This window comes from Dysidea avara, chromosome 10 (genome assembly GCF_963678975.1).
Source record: "Dysidea avara chromosome 10, odDysAvar1.4, whole genome shotgun sequence".
In the NCBI taxonomy this organism is placed as follows: domain Eukaryota; kingdom Metazoa; phylum Porifera; class Demospongiae; order Dictyoceratida; family Dysideidae; genus Dysidea; species Dysidea avara.
Genome location: NC_089281.1, coordinates 12,049,928 through 12,075,174, shown reverse-complemented (window position 1 = coordinate 12,075,174; position 25,247 = coordinate 12,049,928). Strand labels below are relative to the sequence as shown.

Sequence of the window (25,247 nt, the reverse complement as noted above, 5' to 3'; positions counted from 1 at the left end):
CCGTGCACCCCAGTTATATCAATTATCGTCTGAAAAGTGAAGCATCCATTACGCTTTGTTGTCGGCTATGTTCAACCCGTTACACAGCAGTACGAATCAAGAACTGTTCGAAAAGCACCTCTGCTATCAAAATAGCCACTATGAAAAATATGGACGATTTCCGTTACGAAGGGAAGCCATCACATGCTACCACCAAATTGACACTTTTTGCTGTCAGCAAAGATGAATGGGGCACAAAGGAGGACACTGATAAGTCCATGAAGAATGCATTGTACGTACTGCAGTATACCAAAAAACACCTCCCGGGCTGAAGTGCTGTTGAACAGTGAAAAAATCAAGCCCATAGACTTAACTGTTATCGAGCTACACTTGTCAGAAGGCATTAGTCAGTCAGTCAGTCAGTCAGTCAGTCAGTCAGTCAGTCAGTCAGTCAGTCAGTCAGTCAGTCAGTCAGTCAGTCAGTCAGTCAGTCAGTCAGTCAGTCAGTCAGTCAGTCAGTCAGTCAGTCAGTCAGTCAGTAGAAAATTCTGTTAAATGTATATATTTTTTAAATTCCGTAGCAACTTTCTGAAAGCGTTTCGGGTCAATCTAAAAACTTGTTTGGGTTTAGTTTTACCTAAGCAATACTGCAGGGGAAATTAAGGCTGGTTTTTAGGTGATGTTATTTCGTGGGCCACGCCTACTTCTTTGTGATCCCTACTACTTGGCCTTACCAGATATTAGTTCTTTAGTCGTCAGTTACTTTTAGTTTCATGGACAGGTCATTTTTGTACAGCCAAACTGTTTTTGCATGAGTATTACAAATCAGATATCACTCTGACTTTTCTAGGCATGTGGCACGTACACAAGTGATCAATAAGATCAACCTATGGGGATACACTCTAAAACAACAAGATAGCAACCCAAACTTCATTATTGTCAACAGACTATATACAAGCCACATGACTAATTTGGGCTGTCCAGACAATGGAGGTGCCTGGACAATGGAGGTCCGGAAAAAGGAGGTTCCACTGTATAGAAAAGAAAATATGTCAAAAAATAAACCAACCCCAGATGCTTTCTTTCAACCCTGTTAGTAGGACTCCAAAGTAAGTCACTGAAAGATAGTAATGGCAGGTGCCAATGATATAGGAGCAGGATCAGTTCTTATGCACAGGAATAAAACAAAAACACATTCTGTGCAATATTTCTTTGGGGAATTTATCTAATACCAGAAGAACTATTAAGGGAAGAGGTATCAGCATTCCATTTGACATTGCTTATACAAGTATAAGAAAAAAATTAGAAATTTTACATTTGATGTAAAAATAAAAGGCAATGAAACAAGGAAGATCATCAACACCTACAGCTGTACTAGTGGACATTTAATTCCTCCTGACTGTATATGACTGAACTGGGAATTAAATGTCAACTATTTCAGGTGCTGGTTTAAGTAGGTGACTTCTCATTTCATTGCTTTTTGTTTCAATGATCCCTAAATCAAATGTAAAATTTCTACTTTTCATACAATTGTTTGTTCACTTTTTCAACATACTGGTGAATCATTGCACACCACATCAAAGGAAAGGATGATGCCAGACACATTGTAAAATTAATTGTGCAAGTGCAACCCAATTACAGAAGTGACCATTCTGCTCCTTTATGTTCCACTCATTATACAGTGTTACAAATGAAGAACAGCACGAGGAACGCCCCTGCAATCAATCCAGTCACTATGGAAATTACAACCTGAACTGAACATACACTTGTTTGTGTTAAAAAATGAAGAATAACAATTAGAGACTTTTAAAGAAAGTCATCAAGAGTGCAACTATGAGATACCAGCTTATAACCACAGTTATCATCCTTTGATACTTTGCTGTCCTTTCAAATATGCCATTTCAACACCTGGCTTAAAACAACTCCATTGCATGGTATGTTTCTGCTTCAAATGTGCACTTTGCACCAGCTTAAACTACTTTTCTTATCTGAGGGTGGCTCTTATATAATTCAAATAATTTAATGTGGTTACTATCGAGGGGTGGTTATTAATAAGTATTAGCTGCAGCTATTAACCAGTAAAATATGGCATATACTGTTTATGTAAAGGACAACTGCAGATACATAGTCAATCCAGAGCCTTTAACGTATCCCACAACCTACTGACTAATTGTTAAACAGATAATTAATAAACCAACTTATGTGCACAACAATAAGTCCATTTATTTTTATATGCACCTCAGTGTTACTTTTCCCTTTAACTTTCTTTGTAGAGAGAGAATGTCACGTCACGTGTTGTAAAAAGTCAGGGTATGTAATGTATGTAGAAGGTGAATAATGTGAATTGTTAGTGTGTGTTACAGTCAAAGTCACCTAGGTTTGACACCTTATCTGGCACCAATCTAGCTGTCTGTCCATTAACCTGTCTGTATTCTTTCTCCATCACATTGATTAGTTGGCAGCCACTACACATATCAACATATAGACTTATGTGAAATTAAGTGATCATTATCTAATAACTTAATTGATTGCTAAACACTTTTTTTTCATTCTTTACAACATATTGAAGGCACTGGTGTATATAGAGGAAGACTCAACTTAAAACTCTATTGAAAACCACAACATATATAACAGTTCAGATATTTGTGCACGTGATTGAGTGGTCTCAAATTAGAGTCTCTCTTGGGCCAGCCATTTTTTCCCATACAACATTGTACACATTTTGATCATCACACTCAGCTTTACATCAGCACATTTTAAGCACATGAGAGTAAACAACAAAGTTTGAAATAGTGAAGTTATAATTCCATGCTTCTCTAACAAAACGACCAAGCTGAGGAAAAGACAAAATCTGAATAAGCAACAATGCAAAACAGAAACAAGTTTTCTTTGACATTCAATGAATTATAAATTGAGATACTACCATGGATGTGAATGTGTGAAGTCTTTGAAGACAGAAGATGATAACATGATGCAGCTGCTTATCACCAAATATGCCAAATTCTTGTGCTAAGACAAGAAGGACAACAGAGAGATGTAGCTAATCAATGTCCGCAAACCAAATACAACAACAGCAGTATATAGCAGTAGCAGCAGCAGTAGCAGCAGCAGCAACAACAAAAAAAAACAACAACAGAGAGATACAGCTGCTACCCCATGATTTACAAAAGGGAAGGAATGACAGCATGATCACCAGCAACATCAGCTGGCTAGTGCTTCTCCACAATGCAACACATGCATGTCCATTATTTCCAACAAGTATACACTGAAGGATGTACACAAAAGAGTAATGTTTGCTTTACACATAGATCAGGTGGACGAAGTCTCAGAATAAGATCAAAAAAGCTTGCTACATTTGCAGCCCTGGGGAGTACTGGAATACCCCATATTTTTAACCTACCAATAGAGAATATGTACACTGAATTATTTGAACAAAAAAAAATTCCTGATCTAGTGGTGTGTACCCAATCACGAATTGCACTGCTACATGCTACTACCACTATGTGCAGTGCTTATGTTACCAGGGGTACTGCTTTCCAGAATTTGTCACCCTGGAAGAAGCACTCATAACTGGTTTGCTGTGCACATAATCAAGCAAGCCACACTTTCCACCATAGGCCTCAATACATTTGTTCACCGTCATGACATAACAAAGAATCCCCATGTTTGTTAGAATATCTTGGTATGTATATCCACTATATGATCTAGAGGTAGGAAAAAAGAGATTGCTTGAAATGGTATACAGTACGAGAGAAAAAAATTGCATGACAACTCCAGGAATTTTGACATCTGATATCCAAACTTTCTGCTGCATCTATAATAGGGTTTAGGGAATGCCTACCAGGTGACACTTATGTGGCAACTTTACATTATAAGTGTACACAACATAGCATTCAGTTATTTTTTTCAGATTTTAAACATTTTAAAATAGTGTGTTATCAAAAATAAATACAGCTTACACTGCTTAAACTGTTTCCACTGCTTACATTTGTACAGTATCATTACGATCTAACTATATACATAATTTATTAATTTAACAAAACAAATAATAGGTAGCCTACTAGTTTAAAGTCTCTTGTAGTATTTTTACCTACAGAAACCTTAAAACCCTCCCTGGAACTGCTCCTGAGTTGCATGAATTTATACTATGTGGTGGGTGTCCTAGCACACAGGCTACAGACACAATATACTAGTATCCCACAGTATTTTTATTACTTTGCAATTCCTGCATGTAACAAGATATAAGGACACTAGTAAACATTGAAATCCACAAAAAACTGGCATTAATCACTAATGCCAATATATACTGCCAAGTCATCATTAAGGAAATGGACTGGCTTCGAAGTGGCTTGAAACACTTAAGTATTTATAAAGTTTTAAATTTTCAGTGACTGACTGACTAACTTGTTAACTAACTTACTAACTGATTCCTTCAAGCAAACATAACCCAATCATAATGGTCAATGACATGGACTTATTGCTTCACAGCTAAACCACTAATTTGCATACCAGACTGGATTAGCAGACTACAAGCACCCAAGAAATAGAGATCAACCTAGGTGACCATCATATAAGGGCATGAACAATATAGCTAGAATTGGTTTGTTAGGATCTCATTCATGCATGTAATCAAATACTTACCAGTAATGTGGTGAATAGATATAAATCCTAACCCAAAGCGTCCTACTTTCATCGGGTCAGTTTCTTTCAAGCTTCGATGTATTTTTGAGATAGACTTCCAATCATTTTCAGTGAACTGAGCATTATTCCAGGACAGCAAGGCTGGACCCTGGAACTTTGCCAATCCTGGGCGCCACAATCCATCAGTGCTGTGATGTCGAGGATCAATCATGAATTTGATCTCAGTAGCACCAGCATCATCAGCATTTTGTATTAACTCCTGTAGAAGAGTACATTTAATCTAAGTCAACATTTATAAAATACAATATCATTAAGGATAATGCTGTGTGGTGGTACCTATTGAGATTCACCTGAAGAGCAACAAAAATAATTAATCTTTTCCACTTAGTACACTATGTATTGTATGTTGTATCATGTGTGTTGAGAAAGATCCATTACATACAAAAATGCCATTAGTGTATTTGTGACAGGGAAACAAAGGCAAGACAAGCAGATGAAAATTTTAACTTTTGATCCAAAGCTCAAACATGTTAGAAAATCTACAGATGAAATTAATGGGTCTTATTATTGTAGAGTAGTAAACCACATAACAATAATTACCAGCGGCCAGAACTGAGAACAGTAGTGAACAGGCAATGAAACAGAGCAACTTCTCTTTTTACAATGTAAGAGACAATCCTAACCTTTTTTACTCAATGACCTCAAATTACTCTTGTTATATAACTCCTATAATCATGGATATAGACCATGCATTTGTCATGCTTGAGATTGTTAAACAGATTGCTATACCCTGAGTGTGGGGTATAGCTACACATAATGATGTGTTCCTTTCTGTTGTATATAAGTACTTTGTTGATGTATATAAGCACTCCTTCTACATTTTCAAAATTTTAGCACTCTTCTTTTATTTTGAGTGACTGTTCTATTAGAGTATCTTTATCATGTGTTGGCTAGACTCGTATCTGTGAATGCCATCCCACTAGGATCCTGACTAATGTTTTCATTTAACTGATCCATACAAAAGTTGGAACATTAACGTACTCTAAATTTGAACTGAATCACATAAAATAAGTGCATTTTATTCATGTATTGTAGGAAGATGACAAAAACATGAATAAATTTTAAAAGGCTTAGAAGGCATTTGGAATGTAAAATATCTCAATTTAAATGACATGTTTCTGTTTTGGTACAACTAAGCTATAAATGAATGAAAAATTTGGGTTTCTATATAATACACACTTGTCTGTTGTACCATGCAACAGGAAATTTTGACAAAAGAAAAAGAAATTTGAATCAATAACTTTTATACATAATTAATTTGTCAAATGCCCATAAGTACCTAAAAGGATGTGTTCAGATCTATAAGTATGATTCCATGATTTTCATCAACACTGACTTAATTCACCAAAGCTGATGAAGTGTGGATTCATCAACTTTTTCCTTTTGTCAAACTTTCCTGTCGTATATGGTATATGCCCACACAGGCTTCCCTTAGCCATACTACGAACCATCATTTGTTGGGTACACGTCACTTAAAATCCACCGGACTATATTATATAGCTAATTAGCAGCAGCATTTTTAAAAAACCTAATAATGGAAGATTGAGTCATCTGAAATTACAGACAAAAACACAGTATAAACACAAGAAAAATACATCTTTGCTAAATGCATTTATACCTTTAATATTTGGCCGCCTTCAGGGTATCTTTGCAGAATATTCTTTACAAGTTCTGTAAGGGGAGGAGCTTCTATTCCAATATTCCTATCATGGATATCTGCAAGTATGAGATACATATATAATTGTACAAGTCTACATGTAGCTATGTTAATCATTTCCTGTCATGAACTATAGTCTGTTCACGTTCACCTGAGCCCTCATTTCTTGTTAATAACTCTTGTTACATGGGCCAGCTGTCCAAGCATTTAGTAGCGCTGTGAAGCCCTTTAATCATTGGAACTAATAGTCGAGGAACTAATAGTTGAAAAAGCGCTTTGATACGGACAAGAACAAGGCTTTTAAAATATCCCATACATTTAGTATTGACGATTCAGGCGCGCAAACATGTTTACAACATGAAAACATGCTTGTTCCAGTATAAAACCATTGGGAGTGAACATGTGTTCACCTCTTTGATATTACTATATTTGGCGGAGGCTCAGGTGAATGCGTACCGACTATACAGTAAAAGTATGGCACAAGAACTCCTTTTTTAGCACACTCTCAGAAGTAAAAGTTTATTAAATCCAAACATCCTTCAAAAAAGGCAAGGATAAAAAGAAGGTAGCAACCAAGAAATGGCTGCAACAATGTTTGCAAATTGATTTTTAAAAATGACATGCCTATACCAATTGACATTAACATCATTGCTGAGTGCCTTAGCGTGAGGCAAATAATTGTGAAGTTTTGAAGTGACAACGATGAAGCAGTATTGGTTACATAAAACTAAGCTAAAACAAGCCTTCAGATTGACCCAAAATGCTTTCATTAAGTTGCAATGAATTTTTTTTTTAATTATCAAACGGAATTTTCTACTGACTGAGTAATAGGGACCTACTGAGTAACTGACTGACTGATTGATTCCTTCAGATAAGCGTAACTCGATAACGGCTAAGGCTATAGGCCTGATTTTTCACTGTTCGACGTTGCTTCAGCCAAACACGTGCCTTTTGGCATACCGTAGTACGTACAATGCATTCTTCATGGACTTACCATACAGTGTCCTCCTTTGTGTCCCCATTCATCTTTGCTGACAGCAAAAGGTATCGATTTGGTGGTAGCACGCGATGACTTCCCTTTGTAACGGAAATTGTCCATATTTTTCATAGTGGCTTCTTTGATTGTAGAGGTGCTTTTCAAATTCGTAATGCTTGAACATAGCTGACAACGAAGCATAATGGATACTTCACTTTTCAGATGATAATTGATAACCGGGGTGTGTGGCACCATTTCTTTTTTTGATATGGTATGTGTGAGTTCACCAGTCATAATAGTTTTATTTTACAAAAAAAAGTTAACAAACAAGTACATATAAAAAATTTTCAACTATAGTAGGGACCATAACACATCGATAAAAAGTACTGAAACAAGCTGGAGTAGTGCATGATATTAAATCACAGTGAAACAATAAGAAGTGTTATATCCCTACTGTGCATTTCCATTATGGTATCTTGAGCACAGTAGGGATAAACACTTCTCATATCAAAACATATGTATGGGATTTGTCAAATCAAGCATTTTCAGGTGGTCAACATTAAAAGTTTTCAAACACTGGGTTAAACCTTTAAAAATTAAGAATTATGCATTAAATAAATCTAATATCTGTTTAATATCCTTTTTGAAACCTCAACTCGGTAAAACAGGCTGATCATAAAATCTCATCATTCCTTGTCATTTTTTGTCCAATACAAAATACATGTATTTTACACTACACGCAAAAACACTAATTTACAACCTTTAACTCACAAAATTTCTACAGCACACCATACAATAAAAGAAAGCCCTTGAATTTCTCTATCCAATTCCGACCGTACAAATGGGAAAATGTCGCCATAGCGACAGTTATTTACTGCTGATGATGACATAATACACGCTCCATACATTAACCTATTGGAAAATTAAATTATCTCGCCGGGAAAATCCCAATTTACAAGTTGTTATCTTCAACCAAATTCGCTAAATTTGGTATCATTCTACGCAGCGAATGATGCTTAATAAGACTCCGACCGTACAAATTGTTAAGCAGGTTAGGTTATAGAAATATGTTTAAAAACACGTGTTTTTACGGGCATTCTGAACACGTAAATTTTGCGGTACAAGGCTCCTTTCTAGCTTCCCCTTCGTTACTACACAAAGAACTTACACATGAATCGAATCGCCTTTCATCAAGGAAACTGATAAACCAAACTTCGTGTCCGTCAACCAAAGTACGCGGAAGTTATGGCGCCTTGTTTAGAGGACGGTGTTATTTTATACGAAACGGGCATAACCCATTCGGAAATCCGGAATATCTTACACAAGTTTTGATATGTTATTGTTTTACTGTGATTTAATATCGTGCACTACTTCAGCTTGTTTCAGTACTTTTTATCGATGTGCTATGGTCCCTACTCTAGTTGAAAATTCCAAAAATTTTGTGTACTTGTTTATTTATTTATGTGTCTGTCTGCAACAGAAGTAGATGATGGGTGTAGCTGCATTTGTGATGTAACGTGCACGTGGTATTAAGGTTGTTGTGCAAATGACTATGATGGAGCCATGAGTACTAGTTGTGAATAACTCAGAGCAACCTTACAAGTGCAGTGTTATTTGGTTATGATTCCTCGCAATGATTTGTGGTGCCACCACACTAAACCTTAGACTTTGAGGTGTCAACACCAGCCTAGCGGCTACTTGTGCTTGTCACGGCAGTTATGAAAATGTAAAATTTATTATTATAACCTTTTACCTTTGACTTGTGGGATACAAAAAGTATCTTACTAGCGCCTCCCTGGTACCTCTATCAAATCAGAAATTAGAGAATTGTGAGACTGTGTGGCTGGCCAGAGCGCGCTCCGCCAGAAGTACTGAATCTCGCGTCATTCGCCGCGTGAATTAACCAGAGGTAATAGTAGCTAGTTGTTATTTGTAAAATTTCCGCAAATAGAATGGTATTTTCATACCCATCTACGGTAAAACGTTGAACTACACTCTTACAGTCAGTGGAGCGAACCACTGAATGCGTGAACGTGACTCGACTGAACGGCACGCCCTCTTCGTGAAAAAGGGAGAACAAACAGTGCACCTAGTTTTCATACATTAACAAGTATAGTCTACCTTTATCCATATCTGCTTAGCACCTTCAACAGCTTTTCCGCTACCAATCCCAATCCGTTACTGAGTCACTATGTCTCACATTGCGCGGTTTGTACCGCCATCTTTGGGATTCCCGAGCAACGTGCGGCATGTAATAATCTAGAATTGGGGACCACGTGCGGTTTGAGAGCTCTCCGGATTGTATTGTATTGTGTTGTATTTCTACCGTACAGAAACCTCCACAGCGAATGTGACCCAGTAGACTGAATGCCCGATGCTGGGATGAGGCCTCCACTATTTGGTACCATGATCATACCAAGAGTTAATAATAGAGTCTATTATTAACTCTTGATCATACTTATTTACCAGATGAGTTTCTTCCCGACCGACCGTTCGTGATTGAAACAATTTACCCCAGCAAATCATTGAATCAGACTCAATTTAATAATACATAGCTAGCTATTTCTAACAGATTGTTTAATTCGATTGTCATGGCTGGACCAATGATCTATAGCTACATTACGGCACAGTCTCAAAATGTATGTAAGAACCAGCTTGATGATTCCTTCTCAGATCAAATGACTCAAATTGATTTTTAATTATATTGTACTAACTTTAGTCTTAAGTTAACCTTTTTTTGTAATGATAAGGTACCACAGGCTTTTGCCTCCTTTCCTTTTACACATAATAATAATAATTAAGTTTGGTGTACGTATATATATCTAATCCAAAACAGCCAAGCTGTAAAAAAAGTGTGCGGCCCTCAGAAAGGCTATGGTGAAAAAAGATGTGAAATCCAAGGTGGCGGCCAAGAAATGGCTGTGATGGTAGGTTAATGGTAAAAATTTTAATAACGACAATTCAGGTGAATTTTTGTGCCGCTTCACAAAATTTACCTGAATTGTCATTATTAAAATTTTTACCATTAACCTACCATCACAGCCATTTCTTGGCCGCCACCTTGGATTTCACATCTTTTTTCACCATAGCCTTTCTGAGGGCCGCACACTTTTTTTACAGCTTGGCTGTTTTGGATTAGATTTCATTTCTTTTTGTATTTGTATACCCCAAAGCCGGCCTATGGCCAGCTTTGGGACCTATGTTTTTTTTCTTTACTACAGGAAGAAGAAAAGATGAAGTAGATGTACTTTAAATATTTTATCAGTAAATGTACAAATTATATATATAACACATATGTGACTGGATTTGCGAAAAGGGGCCTTCCACACTCAATTTGCCAACTTTGACAATTGATAACTTCAGATTGGAAAGAGCTATTGCCTTGAAATTTGGGCAGTGGTGATTTCTTTGCAGCTGAACTCTCTACATGATGGTTTCTTTGTAGCTGAACTCTCTACAAGGTAATTTCTTCTAGCTGATCTCTCTACAGGGTGATTTGTTTGTAGCTGAACTATCTACAAGGTAACTTCTTCTAGCTGATCTCTCTACAGGTGATTTGTTTGCAGCTGAGCTCTTTACAGAATGGTTTCTTTGTAGCTGAACTCTCTAAAAGGTAACTTCTTCTAACTGATCTTTCTACAGGGTAATTTGTTTGTGGCAGAATTTTATACAGGGTGATTTCTTTGCAGCTGAACTCTCTACATGGTGGTTTCTTTGTAGTTGAACTCTCTACAAGGTAACTTCTTCTAGCTGATCTCTCTACAGGGTGATTTGTTTGTAGCTGAACAATCTACAAGGTAACTTCTTCTAGCTGATCTCTCTACAGGGTGATTTGTTTGTAGCTGAACGATCTACAAGGTAACTTCTTCTAGCTGATCTCTCTACAGGGTGGTTTCTTTGTAGCTGAACTCTCTAAAAGGTAACTTCTTCTAACTGATCTTTCTACAGGGCAATTTGTTTGTGGCAGAATTTTATACAGGGTGATTTCTTTGCAGCTGAACTCTCTACATGGTGGTTTCTTTGTAGCTGAACTCTCTACAAAGTAATTTCTTCTAGCTGATATCTCTACAGGGTGATTTGTTTGTAGCTGAATTCTGTACAGGTGATTTGTTTCTTTGTAGCTGAACTCTCTACAAGGTAACTTCTTCTAACTGATCTTTCTACAGGGCAATTTCTTCATGGCAGAATTTTATACAGGGTGATTTCTTTGCAGCTGAACTCTCTACATGGTGGTTTCTTTGTAGCTGAACTCTCTACAAGGTAACTTCTTCTAGCTGATCTCTCTACAGGGTGATTTTGTTTGTAGCTGAATTCTGTACAGGTGATTTGTTTGCAGCTGAGCTCTTTACAGAATGGTTTCTTTGTAGCTGACCTCTCTACAAGGTAATTTCTTCTAGCTGATCTCTCTACAGGGAGATCTGTTTGTAGCTGAACTATCTACAAGGTAACTTCTTCTAACTGATCTTTCTACAGGGCAATTTGTTTGTGGCAGAATTTTATACAGGGTGATTTTTTTGCAGCTGAACTCTCTACATGGTGGTTTCTTTGTAACTGAACTCTCTACAAAGTAATTTCTTCTAGCTGATCTCTCTACAGGGTGATTTGTTTGTAGCTGAACGATCTACAAGGTAACTTCTTCTAGCTGATCTCTCTACAGGATGATTTCTTTGTAGCTGAACTCTCTACAAGGTAACTTCTTCTAGCTGATCTCTCTACAGGGTGATTTGTTTGTAGCTGAACGATCTACAAGGTAACTTCTTCTAGCTGATCTTTCTACAGGGTGATTTGTTTGTAGCTGAACTATCTACAAGGTAACTTCTTCTAACTGATCTTTCTACAGGGCAATTTGTTTGTGGCAGAATTTTATACAGGGTGATTTCTTTGCAGCTGAACTCTCTACATGGTGGTTTCTTTGTAGCTGAACTCTCTACAAAGTAATTTCTTCTAGCTGATCTCTCTACAGGGTGATTTGCTTGTAGCTGAACGATCTACAAGGTAACTTCTTCTAGCTGATCTCTCTACAGGGTGATTTGTTTGTAGCTGAACTCTCTACAAGGTAACTTCTTCTAGCTGATCTCTCTACAGTGTGATTTGTTTGTAGCTGAACAATCTACAAGGTAACTTCTTCTAGCTGATCTTTCTACAGGGTGATTTGTTTGTAGCTGAATTCTGTACAGGTGATTTGTTTGCAGCTGAGCTCTTTACAGAATGGTTTCTTTGTAGCTGAACTCTCTAAAAGGTAACTTCTTCTAACTGATCTTTCTACAGGGCAATTTGTTTGTGGCTGAATTTTCTACAGGGTGATTTCTTTGCAGCTGAACTCTCTACTTGGTGGTTTCTTTGTAGCTGAACTATGTACAAGGTAATTTCTTCTAGCTGATCTCTCTACAGGGTGATTTGTTTGTAGCTGAATTCTGTACAGGTGATTTGTTTGCAGCTGAGCTCTAAACAGAATGGTTTCTTTGTAGCTGAACTCTCTACAAGGTAACTTTTCTAGCTGATGTCTCTACAAGGTGACTAGTTTGTAGCTGAACTGTCTACATGGTGGTTTCTTTGTAACTGAACTTTCTACAAGGTGACTTCTTCTAGCTGATCTTTCTACAGGGTGATTTGTTTGTAGCTGAACTCTCTACAAGGTAACTTATTCTAGCTGATCTCTCAACAGGGAGATTTGTTTGTAGCTGAACTCTCTACAGGTAATTTGTTTGAAACTGAACTCTCTAAATGATGGTTTCTTTGTAGCTGAACTCTCTACAAGGTAACTTATTCTAGCTGATCTCTCTACAGGGAGATTTGTTTGTAGCTGAACTCTCTACAGGTAATTTGTTTGAAACTGAACTCTCTACATGATGGTTTCTTTGTAGCTGAACTCTCTGCAAGGTAACTTCTTCTATTGATCTCTCCACAGGGCGATTTGTTTGTAGCTGAACTCTCTACATGGTGGTTTCTTTGTAGCTGAACTCTACAAGGTGATTTTTTCTAGCTGAACTATCTCTTTCCACAGTTGCATGAACTCCCTACAAGGTAACTTCTTCTAGCTGATCTCTCTACAGGGTGACTTGTGTGTAGCTGATCTCTATACAGGATTCTTATTTCTAGCTGATCTCTTGAATTCTCTTCAGGGTGACTGCTCTATTAGGATGACTGCTCTATTAGAGTATCTCGATCTCGCACTTGCTGCACCAAGTTGGATTTCGTGTTATAACTCCGTGGCTTTAAGTCTGATTCTTCTACACCATTGATGAGCCTTTCTAAGATGATTACTCCATCTGTACAACGATTTTCAAAGCATTACCCCAAGCGGTTTATCTGGTAGGCGTGGCAAGCAGTCGTTTTTTTAATTAGCTAATCTCGATTGCGTAATTGTTACACACTGTTGGTTTTTTTGTTGTATCTTCCTGTTTTTTAGCTCGATTTCTTTCAAACCACAAAAGGTTTGAGGTTCAATAGTTAACCTATTCACCCACCGATTTTCAGCTTCTTCCCATACGCGGTTTACCCTGTAGGCGTGACAACATATTGGTGTTATTTTTCGTGAATAATCGCTCATAACTCTTTGCCTGTTTATCGTATTACAGCCAAAGTTGGTACCGAGATGCGCCCTTATATTCCCCTTCTGTGTGCCAAATTTCAAGGCAATCGGATATAGCGTTCGAGTTTTATAGCAGTTTTTGTAAGTGTGCGACAAGAAAAAGAAAAATAAGAAGAAGAAGAAGAAGGAAAAAAAAACGAAGAAACTGAGCCAATTTTTGAAGTCGCATATCTCGGGAACGCGCGAAGCGATTTCGCTCAAATTTGGAATGTGGAGTGCTGCAGTTGGGGGGCATGTCCACAGCAAAAATCGTCTTGTTTCATCAAGGAAGCACAGAGCTACGGAGGTGCGAAAATTGCGTTTTCTTTCTTCCTGTCAATATACTCACAGGTGTTACGCGCCGGCTTCTTGGGCCGCACGACACACTACCGTGTGTCTTGATAAATTGTATGCATTGTTTCAGCTCCCTGAGATATATTTATTTATTTATTTATTTATTTATTAATGCTTTATAGTACACACATACAAGCATGAGCTTAGGTACACACACAGATACAAGAATTGACAATACACATGGTGTACTAAAGGTCTGTAGGCTTGTTCCTACAGCCAAAAGTAGTAATTATAAAATAATAATAAAAGAACACATGATAAATTGTCTAAAACAGTGTGTAGTTAATCGAGAAATGATCATGCAGTAACACACCGACTACAGGGACAGTGGTAGTGCAGTGTATGGGGGTTGAGGGGGTCAAAGTTATGAATGAAATGATTCCAGAAGTGGGACTTGACTCTGTTCCTGATAGTGTCAATAGACAGATTAACGTCAATTAATGGAAGCGCATTCCATAAGTGACAGATCCTTACAAAGTAAAAGTGTCGTTGCTTGTTAGTGGTGGAGGGATTGTGATGTAATTTGAAGCCTCCTGATCTGGCACTGGTAGAGAAGGAAATGAAATGGTGAATGTTGAAACTACTGGTTGGATTTTTGATAGATTTGATGAAAAACATGATGTCTGAAAGTTCAAAGGTGTACATTAATGGGAGAAGCTCTAGTTTGAGAAGTCTAGTTTTATAGTCGGAAATGTAATCGTTCAAAATATACTTTGTGGCTCGTCTCTGAAGATGTTCTAGGTTACTGATGTCTTTCACTAAATATGGACGCCAGATAGGGGAGCAGTACATGAGCTGAGACCTGATTAGAGATACGTATAGCTTAACTTTAGTCAGTGGTGGTATAGATGAACTGAAGGTTCTAGGTACAAGACCCAATGTCTTATAAGCTTTACTTAAAATAATGTCATGATGAGTTTTCCATTCAAGATTATCACTTAATGTAACTCCGAGATCTTTATGTGATTGTTTAGTAATGATTATGTTACCACTAATAGTATATGATGTAGGAGACTTCCGGTTAAAAGATAAATGGCAGCTTTTAGATGAGTTAAAATGTAAATCAGAGGATGTACTCCAGCTAAAGAGGTTGTCAATGTCACGTTGTAACAGTTGTTCGCCAGGAGGTGTCTTAATGTGCCTGAAACATTTGGTGTCATCTGCAAAGAGTAAAGCCTCACTGTCAGTAATAGAATTAGGTAGATCATTCATAAACATGATAAAGAGAAGTGGACCGAGAATACTGCCCTGGGGTACCCCAGATTCAACAGATAAAAGATCAGAATAACAGTTATTAATAGAAACAAACTGGGATCTGGTACTAAGGTAGGCTTGAAGCCAAAGCCACAAGCTACCTGAAATGTTAAAGTTATGAAGTTTGGACAATAGATAAGAATGGGAAACCGAATCAAAAGCCTTACTGATATCTAAGTAGATGGCATCAAATTGGTCACGAGAAGAAAATGCATTGTGTAGAAATAGAAGTAGCTGTTGAGTAGTAGACCGATTGCGCATAAATCCAAACTGAGCAGGGTTGATGTAGGCTGAAATGTGATCAACCATTTTGTTGTAGATGATACGTTCTAGAACTTTAGATGTATTACTGAGTAGAGAAATTGGACGGTAATTTTTCACTGAGGTGGGATCACCTGATTTAAAAATTGGAACAATCTTATGGACTTTCCAGTCTCTAGGCAAGTATGAAAACTGAAGCGTTAAATTAAATAAATAGCAGAGAGGTTGATAAAGGGCTGTGGCACACCTTTGTAAAACAATTGGTGGTATTCCATCAGGTCCCATGGCTTTGGTGGTATCTAAATTAAGAAGAACGTTAAGTACTTCACTATCAGATATATTGAACTCAGATAACATAGTATGATGATCAATGTAATCAGGGGGTACAGGATGGCTTGATGCTTTGGTGAATACTGAATAAAAATATTTGTTGAAAAGGGAGGCTTTAGCTGAATCAGAGTTGGCAGAGATGGAGTCATAATAAACAGAACATGGAATACAATTGGAATTTGTTAAACTTCGAATGTACTTATAGATTTTAGAGTTGCTGTAGGAAAAGTTAGAGATCAAAGTAGATTCATAGTCAGCCTTAGCATTGCTTATTTCAGCTTGGAGTAGTGTTTCGTTATTTTCAAGTTTGAGTTTATTCTGTTCAGAGGGATGCTTATTGTATTTACGTCTAAGAGTTCGAACACGATTAATATTGTGTCTAATAGAAGAGTTGAACCATTTAGGCTGATTGTAGCGATTGACTCTAACAGTGGGTATAAACTGTTTTATCCCATCCTTGATAAGTTCACTAATGTAGCACCACACATGTTCAATATTGTCAGACTCAAGGCAAGGGGATAAGTCAGAATTGCTTAAAAAGTAGCAGAGACTGTTGTAATCACCTTTGGTAAAGTCAAATGATGTTGTTGCTTGGTTATGTACATAATGATTGAGAGTTTGCACATCAAAAGTTATTATGTAATGATCTGAGGGAATAGACAGAGGTGGTACAGAATGAACATTTACATTGAATATGTGATCGGGAATGTTCGTTAAAATAAGATCAAGCATGTTTCCAGCAATATGAGTTGGTTCACAGATTAGCTGAGAAAGATTCAAATTAAAAATAATATCACAGAACTTGGCTGAGGCAGGAGAAAGGCCACACAAGGAGTCCCAATTAACATCGCTAAAATTGAAATCACCAAGAAGTAGTAAGTTATCAGTAGCACTGTTGAGTGACTGTAGATAATTAAAAAATTATATTAAGTACTCTTCAGGGGAGTTTGGGGGAATATATACTAAGCAGTAGATAATTGAAGAGCTTGATCCAATACTAACTGCACTTCTAAACAAGGAGGAGAAGGTAAAACTTTGTATGATTTGGAATTATGGACAGCTAGCATGACTCCACCACCACGAGAGCCACGATCTTTGCGAATCAGTGGATAGTTCGAGGGTAGAATTTCATTATCATAAATTTTGCTAGACAGCCAGGTCTCAGTTATTCCTATAACATCAGGGGATCTTGAATAAACATAGTCCTGGAAAATTTTAAACTTATTTACTATACTACGTATGTTGATTAGACAGACATGATCTAGTCACTTGTCACTACTGACTTGGGTGGTGGTGGTTGACTGGGAGGGATCAGAGGTAACTAGATTTGGTGAACTGAGATTGATTAGTGGAGACTGGTCCATCTGTTGAGGATGGGAAGTTGTGTTTTGTGGAGTTGGAATTGTCTGTGTAGAACGTTGGAATTGGGAGTTGATAACTTTCCCATACAGTTGGTTGTTGAGATAAATGCAGCTGCATTGACTGTTAAGCTTGATTGATTTTCTTGAGTGACCATTCTGGATTAGAGACCACCTTTCTTTTAGTAAGATGGACTCGATATCTCGCTCAGTAGGTGACAAGTCAGGCTTGATAAATATTGGAGGTGCCAGTGAGCTTCGGTTGGCAAGAATGGTAGCTGCACGGTGTAACTTCACAAGGATCGGTCTGGGTCTGGTTTGTTGGGACTTAAAATTTTCCCAGTCTAAAGCAGTCCAGGATTTGGTTTGGTTCGACGTGAACATCAATGCTACCAAATATCTTTGATACTTCTTTAGTATCTCTAGCTATACGAGCACTCCTTAGAGTATTCTGAGGACATTCTTCAACACCAAACACTACAATATTAGACTTGCGGTCATTGGATGTCACAGCAGACTTACTGGGGTACTTTCCGATGACATTGGAAGTATCAGTAATTTTGCTACTTAGTTCTAGTTCTTGAGCCTGGAGATTGTCAATCTTGGCAGACAAGTCAGACACAGCTTTTTGTAGAGTTGAATACTCCTTTGAGAGATGCTCTTTGGTGAGATCTGAAACAATGGATTCAATTTGTGGTGAGACATGAGACTGGACCCAGTCAATTGTGATATTCTTTATACGACTGGCACAATCATTAACTTGACAGTAATAAACAAAGTTACTTAGTGAAGAAAGTGACTTAACAGCCTTGAACTGTTCACGAGATATGCATTCACAGGTGGCATGTGCCCACATGCCACAAAGATCACACTGAATTGACTCACCTTTAGCAGACGTACACTTCTTATTACATTTACCACAAACATCAAGTGGTTTACTAAGTATCTGTGCTGACTTATCTGGAGAGACATCTGAGTACGGTCTTTTCTTGGGATTTCCAGACGTAGACATTGGTAGATACGACGATATTTAATTAGCGCACACTAAGAGGAAAACAGATTCAAAAATAAGCTGATTACAACAGTAAAGTGGACTGGCCTTTACTGGTACCGTTATATGCCACGGTACAACATTATCAGCTAAAGCTGTCTATCCCATTACCAAATAAATCAATGCCATCGATCAAATGCAAACCCTATACTAGAAAAGCGAGTCAGGTTAATTTTGAAGCCGGATTAACCTGGCTTGAATTACACTGTTGATTTATTAACCAAAATCCTTGTAAGTTGCAACCATCACTAAGGATCATTTGATATGGATAGTGTCCTCACTTGGTCAAATGTGTTAAAGTGGTTTCAGACTTATTTGGGTGAAAGGATTCACTGTGTAAAGAAATTTGATGGCAATTCTCTGCTTGACAACCAATGTTGGGTGGATTCTGCTAGTCAAGGAAATTCTCTTGGGCCATTGTTATTTCTAATATATAGCTCCAAGCTACAGATAGGTTATTATTGGTTCAGTATGCTAGCTGATGACACTATCCTGCCAGGCTAATCTGCTACCCCTGCAGCAGCTGCTGTTTTAATGAATTTTTGGCTGCAGTTAGTTTCCAATTTTGTTTTTGATAGCAGTAAACTCCAACAAATCCAATCATAGGAAGCAGGCAGATTATACATCCTCCCAATGTAGTTGATGGCAATGGACCGATAGTGGATATAAGCAGTACTGGCCTCCATGACTAATCCACGGACTAATCAAATATCAAATATTTGATATACTACCCAAATCAATTTAGCTACACAAGCACGGACTCTGAGCACTCAATTGTTAACTGATTTTTGCTCTACCTGTGTGGAGTCCCTCTGTGACTTAACAGCTCAAGGGGGTTCAGTCGAACCCCCAATTTTAAACTGGAAATTTTATTTTTACTGTAAAACGTGTTCTAGCATTCATTACATGCCTTCCATGGCTTCTACCAGCTACCAGCTGAACCGCGGTGTAAATAGAAACCACTTTAATGATGCATGAACACAGACAGTGGTTTTCTCTCTATCGCTAAGGCTTCTATTATTCTACTTACAGTATCTTAATAAGGCCATCCATAACCATACTGCACTGTGAGCTACTACATATTTCAATCGTAATTTGTTGAATACTTTCTAATAAGAGCCCGGAATAGCAATAATGAACACCAGACTGGATGGACACTGCAACTGATGGACTGTTAACTATAACACAAGTAAGCCTAGCCTGTTGCATTCAATGATATATGACTTCTAAAGTGTCAAGTATGTGAGTCTGTCAGATATTTTCAGATTAACCTTATTATGGTTATCATCCATGTTTGAACAACGGCAAGGGAGTGGCACTCCAATATATCCTGTACTCTGATCTTTGTCCTCGGTCAAAACAAAAATCAAGCAAGAAATTTGCACTAGGTCAAAAGACAAGTTCATTTGTAAAGTGCATATCACAATTGATACTTTTAGAATTAGAACATAACCATAATTTTACAAAAATTTACAAAAATTCAGTCAAGAGTCAAGCACGGATTTTAGCGTAAGTCAAGGGTCAATTATTTTTCGAATTTGACCACTTTGACCGAGGATGAAGATCAGAGTACAGGGTATATTGGAGTGCCATCCCCTTGAATGGTGAAATGTAAGCTTTAGCTTATAGCTCAAATGAATGACCCTGAGTAGTCTTACTACAACCATATTTTAATCTCTTGTTTGCATTAGTGTGTGATGGGCCCATGTTGAGTGGAATTTGTGTCAACACAATGATGTGTGAGAAGCTTATTTAATCAGTGCATGCATTTCTGCATTTAAGCAATTTGAGGCTATTCTCAGGACATCGAATATTAAACCTTTCTCAAATTTGTTGATAGTTCAACACTGGAAGTATGAATGCTAATAGTATAGCTACTGAGTAAAAAACCAGACTTAGTATAGTGTAAAGGTCTAAGCTGCTCCCTAAAGAAATTTTGAAAACTTAACATTCTGAGATTGAATTTGGTGGCAAATTGCAATTATGACTGAAATTTGCTGAGTTCAACACTGGAAGTATGAATGTTGAGCTAGAAAGGATTAGCTAGTATAGTAAATTTTGAAAAATCAACTTTCTGATATTAAATTTTGTGGCAATTTTGACTAAAATATGTAGCTAAATGTTTATGAAAATTCGATTCAATACTGGAAGCATGAATGCTGGTAGTAGCTATAAAGTCTATAAGGAAATTTTGAAAATTGACCTATTTTTAGAGAATGAATTTGGTGCTAATTTTGGCTGAAATTAAATTGAAAATTTTTATTAAATATTACCAAACTACAAAACATAAGGTCCCCTGCACAAGCATCTAAACATATAGATAATCCTGGAAAGTGGTGTGCAGCTGCATGATTTTTCATCTCCAGAGAATTTCTATAGTCACTAGGGTGTAGATAGAGCCAGTAACTCAATTAATAATAGGTGTTTTAGTAATTGTTTAAATGAAAAACAGTGTTTTATAAATATGCTACTCTTGGCTGTATTATTAGAGTAAATGACTGTTCTATTAGAGTATCTCGATTTCTAAAATATTGTAGGGGGTGCTCTAACCCACCTATAGTTCCCCTATAGGTAACCATTTGCTAGAGACAGATTTATTATATTATACATAGTCATAAACTGCATCAAAAATGTTTGAATTATGTCTAAGGTGCCTAGCTATATTCAATGAGCAACACTATAAAAAAAATTCTAAAGGGGGGCACTGGCCCCCCTTCCCCCCTGCCCCTCGATCCACCCCTGGTTACAACATGTGTCACAGTTCTCGGTTCAGTGATGGAGTGAAGTGCCAACTACAGACGTTCCAGGTTGTTAAGTGAATGGCCTATACATACACGTTATTGGCCCTTCAACTAGAGTTGCTGATGTACATATTTTCTTTTGTGACTTGCACCCCATGACAGAGTGAAGCTGCATTACGTTTCACAACAACTACGAGCAGCAATGGATACCCCGTCATTGTGGAGAGACATTACCTGGACACATTTCGATTTCCGTGAGAAACGTTCAATTGACGGTGTGTTTGAGTCGTTTGGTAGAAAAGAGTATCATTTCCGAATCTCATGATACCCACTATTACAGCATTGTAATAATCTCGTACAACTTAGTTTACCGTTAGTTAAACTAAGTCATATCCAACTATGGAAAGTCATGAAATCTATGAGAAAACTACAATATTTAGATATTATGTGAATATCAAAAGATGACATTAAGTACATGCTTCGGGTTGTAGGACATCCTGCCTTTGGTTATACCATCAAGGAACCATAGGTGCGTAGTATATAATATCTATGTGGGTGTGTAGTATATAATATCTATGAAGGAACTTACGATCAGAGCAGATGATGTGTTGATGTGTTTTACTCTGATCACCTAGAACAACTAGCTATTGCTTGCCCCAACTTGCAACAACTTGGCTTACTGAAGAATGTTAATTGTTTGAAAAGTCTGCAAAGTTTATGTGTGATTGCTACTTAATTGTCAAAAGCTAGAAGGTCTAAACATTATAGAAATTTCTGTTGAACAAGTGGAGAATTGTGTACAACTGTGGGAAATTTTAGTTGATCTACATCTAACTTATCTAGATATTGAACTATGTTTTTTGCAATGTTTTGAAGGAGATGACCAATCTAAGCAGAGCATTATCAATCGGCTACACCAGAAATGCATAAAGATGGAAGCACTGGAAGCATACCGTGATAAGGATTGCAACAAGTGTGTTGAAAATGAACAACTATTGATACTATCCAACTTTCCATTACTTATCCACTGTGTTACAGAAAATATTGATGTTATCAACATTTATGAGAATCTGATATATTGGTGGTATATGGGTATAGGTAACCAGATATCACCAACAGTGAATTGCAACTTGCAAGAGTTATGCATTCAATCAGATAAATTAGCTCTTTCTGACAGTTTCATGAACACATTATCTGCTCATGGTGGACTGGTACATGTGATTTTAAGTGTGCACTTTGTCATCCAAAATGGCATTGCTTCTCTTATAGAAAATTCTTTGAACCTCCAAACTTGCCATGTTCATATACAAGCTGGTGCTGTAGTTAATTCAAGATAGTTCAGAACAGGACTGGAGAAGAAATATTCTCATAGGAAATTATTTTTGTGTGTTAATTACTATTTGGTTAAAGGTTAAAGGAAAGTTATCTAAATTGGAGTTGTATAATTTGTATCTTGTATTGGATAACATGGACTTTGTTTCACTGTAGGATCACTTTGACTAAGCACTAGAACTTTTTAAAATTTTTTAAAGTGTTTGTATTGATTATACGTGTACATTAGCCATGCCATATATAGATCTGCTTAACTTTGAAACCTCAAATATTTCCTCTCTATCATATAATGCATGCTACAGCCCTGTGGTCATGCAGTTAGCCGAACTTATCCCTGACCACTTTGATACAGAAAACATTGCCCCATTGATCTCAGTGGCCTAAAGTTTTATATTGCCGGTGGGTTTGAATTTTAACTGTCAGACTGCAAGCCAGTGTAGAGGTCTAAGTGTTCCAGGGGATGGGAAATTTTGGTTTTAAGTGAGCCAATACATTGTTAAGATACCGTATTGTCTCAGGCATTTATTTCTTTCAAGCAACTTTCACCCATACCTATAGTCGCCTGAGTAAAAAGCTAAATAAACATGTAAGCCACTACCGGTATTTACCCAAGCCACTATTCGAGGCAATACAGTAGTAGCACAAAAATGTTTATTTTAGTTTTAAGATAATGTAAGTTATGTATAAATATATTGTGGGCGGGGCTCTATACAGATATACTCATCGGGAAGCTGAATTTCTACTATTTTAGCTTAAAATTTAGCCACAATGATGGGATCCTATGTTAAAAGTAATACAATTCTTTGCAATAGACTTATCATACAGTATGATAGTACTGTATATTAGGGATCATGCAGAATTGGGTTTTTCTGGCCAGAAATATCACTCCAAAACCAATCTCACATTTCCTTCAAAACAGCTTGGTGGTATATATAAGTTAGGCATAGCTAAGTCCAAAAATGTCTGCTCCAAACCCTTCCAGCAAGTTTCTATTTTTTAACTGAATTTTCTAGTAACTGACTAACTAACTAACTGATACCTTCAGCCAAACATAACTCAACAATGGATATAAGGATATGGGCTTGATTTCTTCACTGTTTGACGTCACTTTGTCCCGAGATGTGCCTTTTCGCCAACCGCAGTGCATACAATACATGCATCATGGACTTACCTTTGTGTCCCATCACATTCCTCTGACAGTACCAGGTGCCAATTCATGGTAGTGTGTATGGTTTCTTCTCTGCTGACTATTGCATTATTACAAAAATCATCCGTGTTTTCTGGAATGATGTTTCTTGTACTGTTCTCCATCTGTAGAGCTGTGTAATGGTCTGAACATGGCTGAAAGCAAAGCGTAATGGCACTTCCCTTATCATAATAATTGATTGTTGGGGCATGCGCCCAGACATATCTATCGTATGTCAGGGGTCTTTCTTCCTTTTGATGCGGTATGCGTGGGTTCACCATCCATAATTATCGAGATAATTATGGTGCAAAAAAGTAAACAAACAAGTAGAAAAAAAATTAAGTTGGTCTAAACAAGAAAGGTTGCCTATACCTGCAGATATACTATAGTAGACATTTAATTAATCCCTAATTCAGTCATGCATGGTTATAGACTGAAGTATAGGGATTAATTTAATTAATTTATTATTAGTATATCTGCATGCTATATAGGCAACCTCTCTTGTTTCACTGCCTTTTAGGTATTCCCTTGTTTCACTGCTTTTTTTGATCCCTAATCCAGCTTTAAAATTTTTTTCTTCTACATGCTATACTACCACTAAGTCTATTGCAGACTACTATATTAGGGTAAGTGACTTCTTGCACAAGATGGACACACAGGACTAGCTAATTTAGTAACTATAATTTCTTTTAGCAAGGAGTGGTATATGGCCATTCTTCCAGAGACCCTGTAAACCTTTTTGTGATTATGTAGTGAATATGTGTGTACATGTTGTGTAAACACAAAAAGAAATGTGCAACTGTTAGTCCTGTCATTTTATGGTTTGACCTTAAATCCAGATGTATCATAGGTAAGGTGTTCTTCTTCCTTTTGATGCAGTATATGGGTGGGTTCACCAGTCATAATTAAGTAAAATAGCAGTCATGTATAAGTTACTTCAGAGAATCATATACTGATCTGGAAGTAATGTAATTGCATAGCACTTTTATACAACTGGTATTTACAATGCACTGCTGTGAGTATAGCTACTGTATGCAGTATTCTTTTAAATTAAGCACAGTGTGATGACTATGCACTGTATATTATGCCTTACCCTGTTGTTAGGCTGTCCCATTGGTATGTACATGTACTTGACACAGTATAATAATAATAATGAGTAATATTCATGTATATAATTGTGTATGCACTGTGAATGACTTACTGTATTTGTACTATAGGAATATGCTAGTAGGCAAGTTGGTGTTCCACAAATCAGAGAAGAATTGGAATAACCAAATGAGCTGTGTCCTTGTAAGGTATGTGGATATGCTGATGTCATAACAGATGCCATGCGTTATAATGAATTGTCTTGTAGCATTCAAGAAGTCATGAAGAATTATGAAGTGGTACAAGGTGACATGTAGTATTTTTTTACCTTTCTAGTACCAGTGATCTGTTTTTATGCATGCATGTACATGTATGCTGTTTTCATCAAACATGACATTTTGCATTTTGTA

At 37.1% G+C, this 25,247-nt stretch overlaps 1 protein-coding gene and 1 long non-coding RNA gene across 2 annotated transcripts in view; one reads left to right on the top strand and one right to left on the bottom strand.

The window, feature by feature from the left end:
- The window catches only part of LOC136269055 (sacsin-like), a 26,218-nt gene extending 16,649 nt beyond the window's left edge, over positions 1-9,569 (bottom strand). The window contains exons 1-3 of the mRNA XM_066064513.1: positions 9,435-9,569; positions 6,299-6,396; positions 4,621-4,879 (exon numbers count right to left, since the gene is read on the bottom strand). Of these exons, the coding sequence (XP_065920585.1) occupies positions 4,621-4,879; positions 6,299-6,396; positions 9,435-9,444 (367 nt within the window). The 5' untranslated portion in view covers positions 9,445-9,569. The remainder of the gene's footprint in view (positions 1-4,620; positions 4,880-6,298; positions 6,397-9,434) is intronic.
- LOC136269064 (uncharacterized) lies at positions 9,051-25,247 on the top strand. The gene is made up of 3 exons (XR_010707209.1): positions 9,051-9,222; positions 24,969-25,046; positions 25,106-25,247. It is a non-coding gene; the product is annotated as an uncharacterized lncRNA (long non-coding RNA).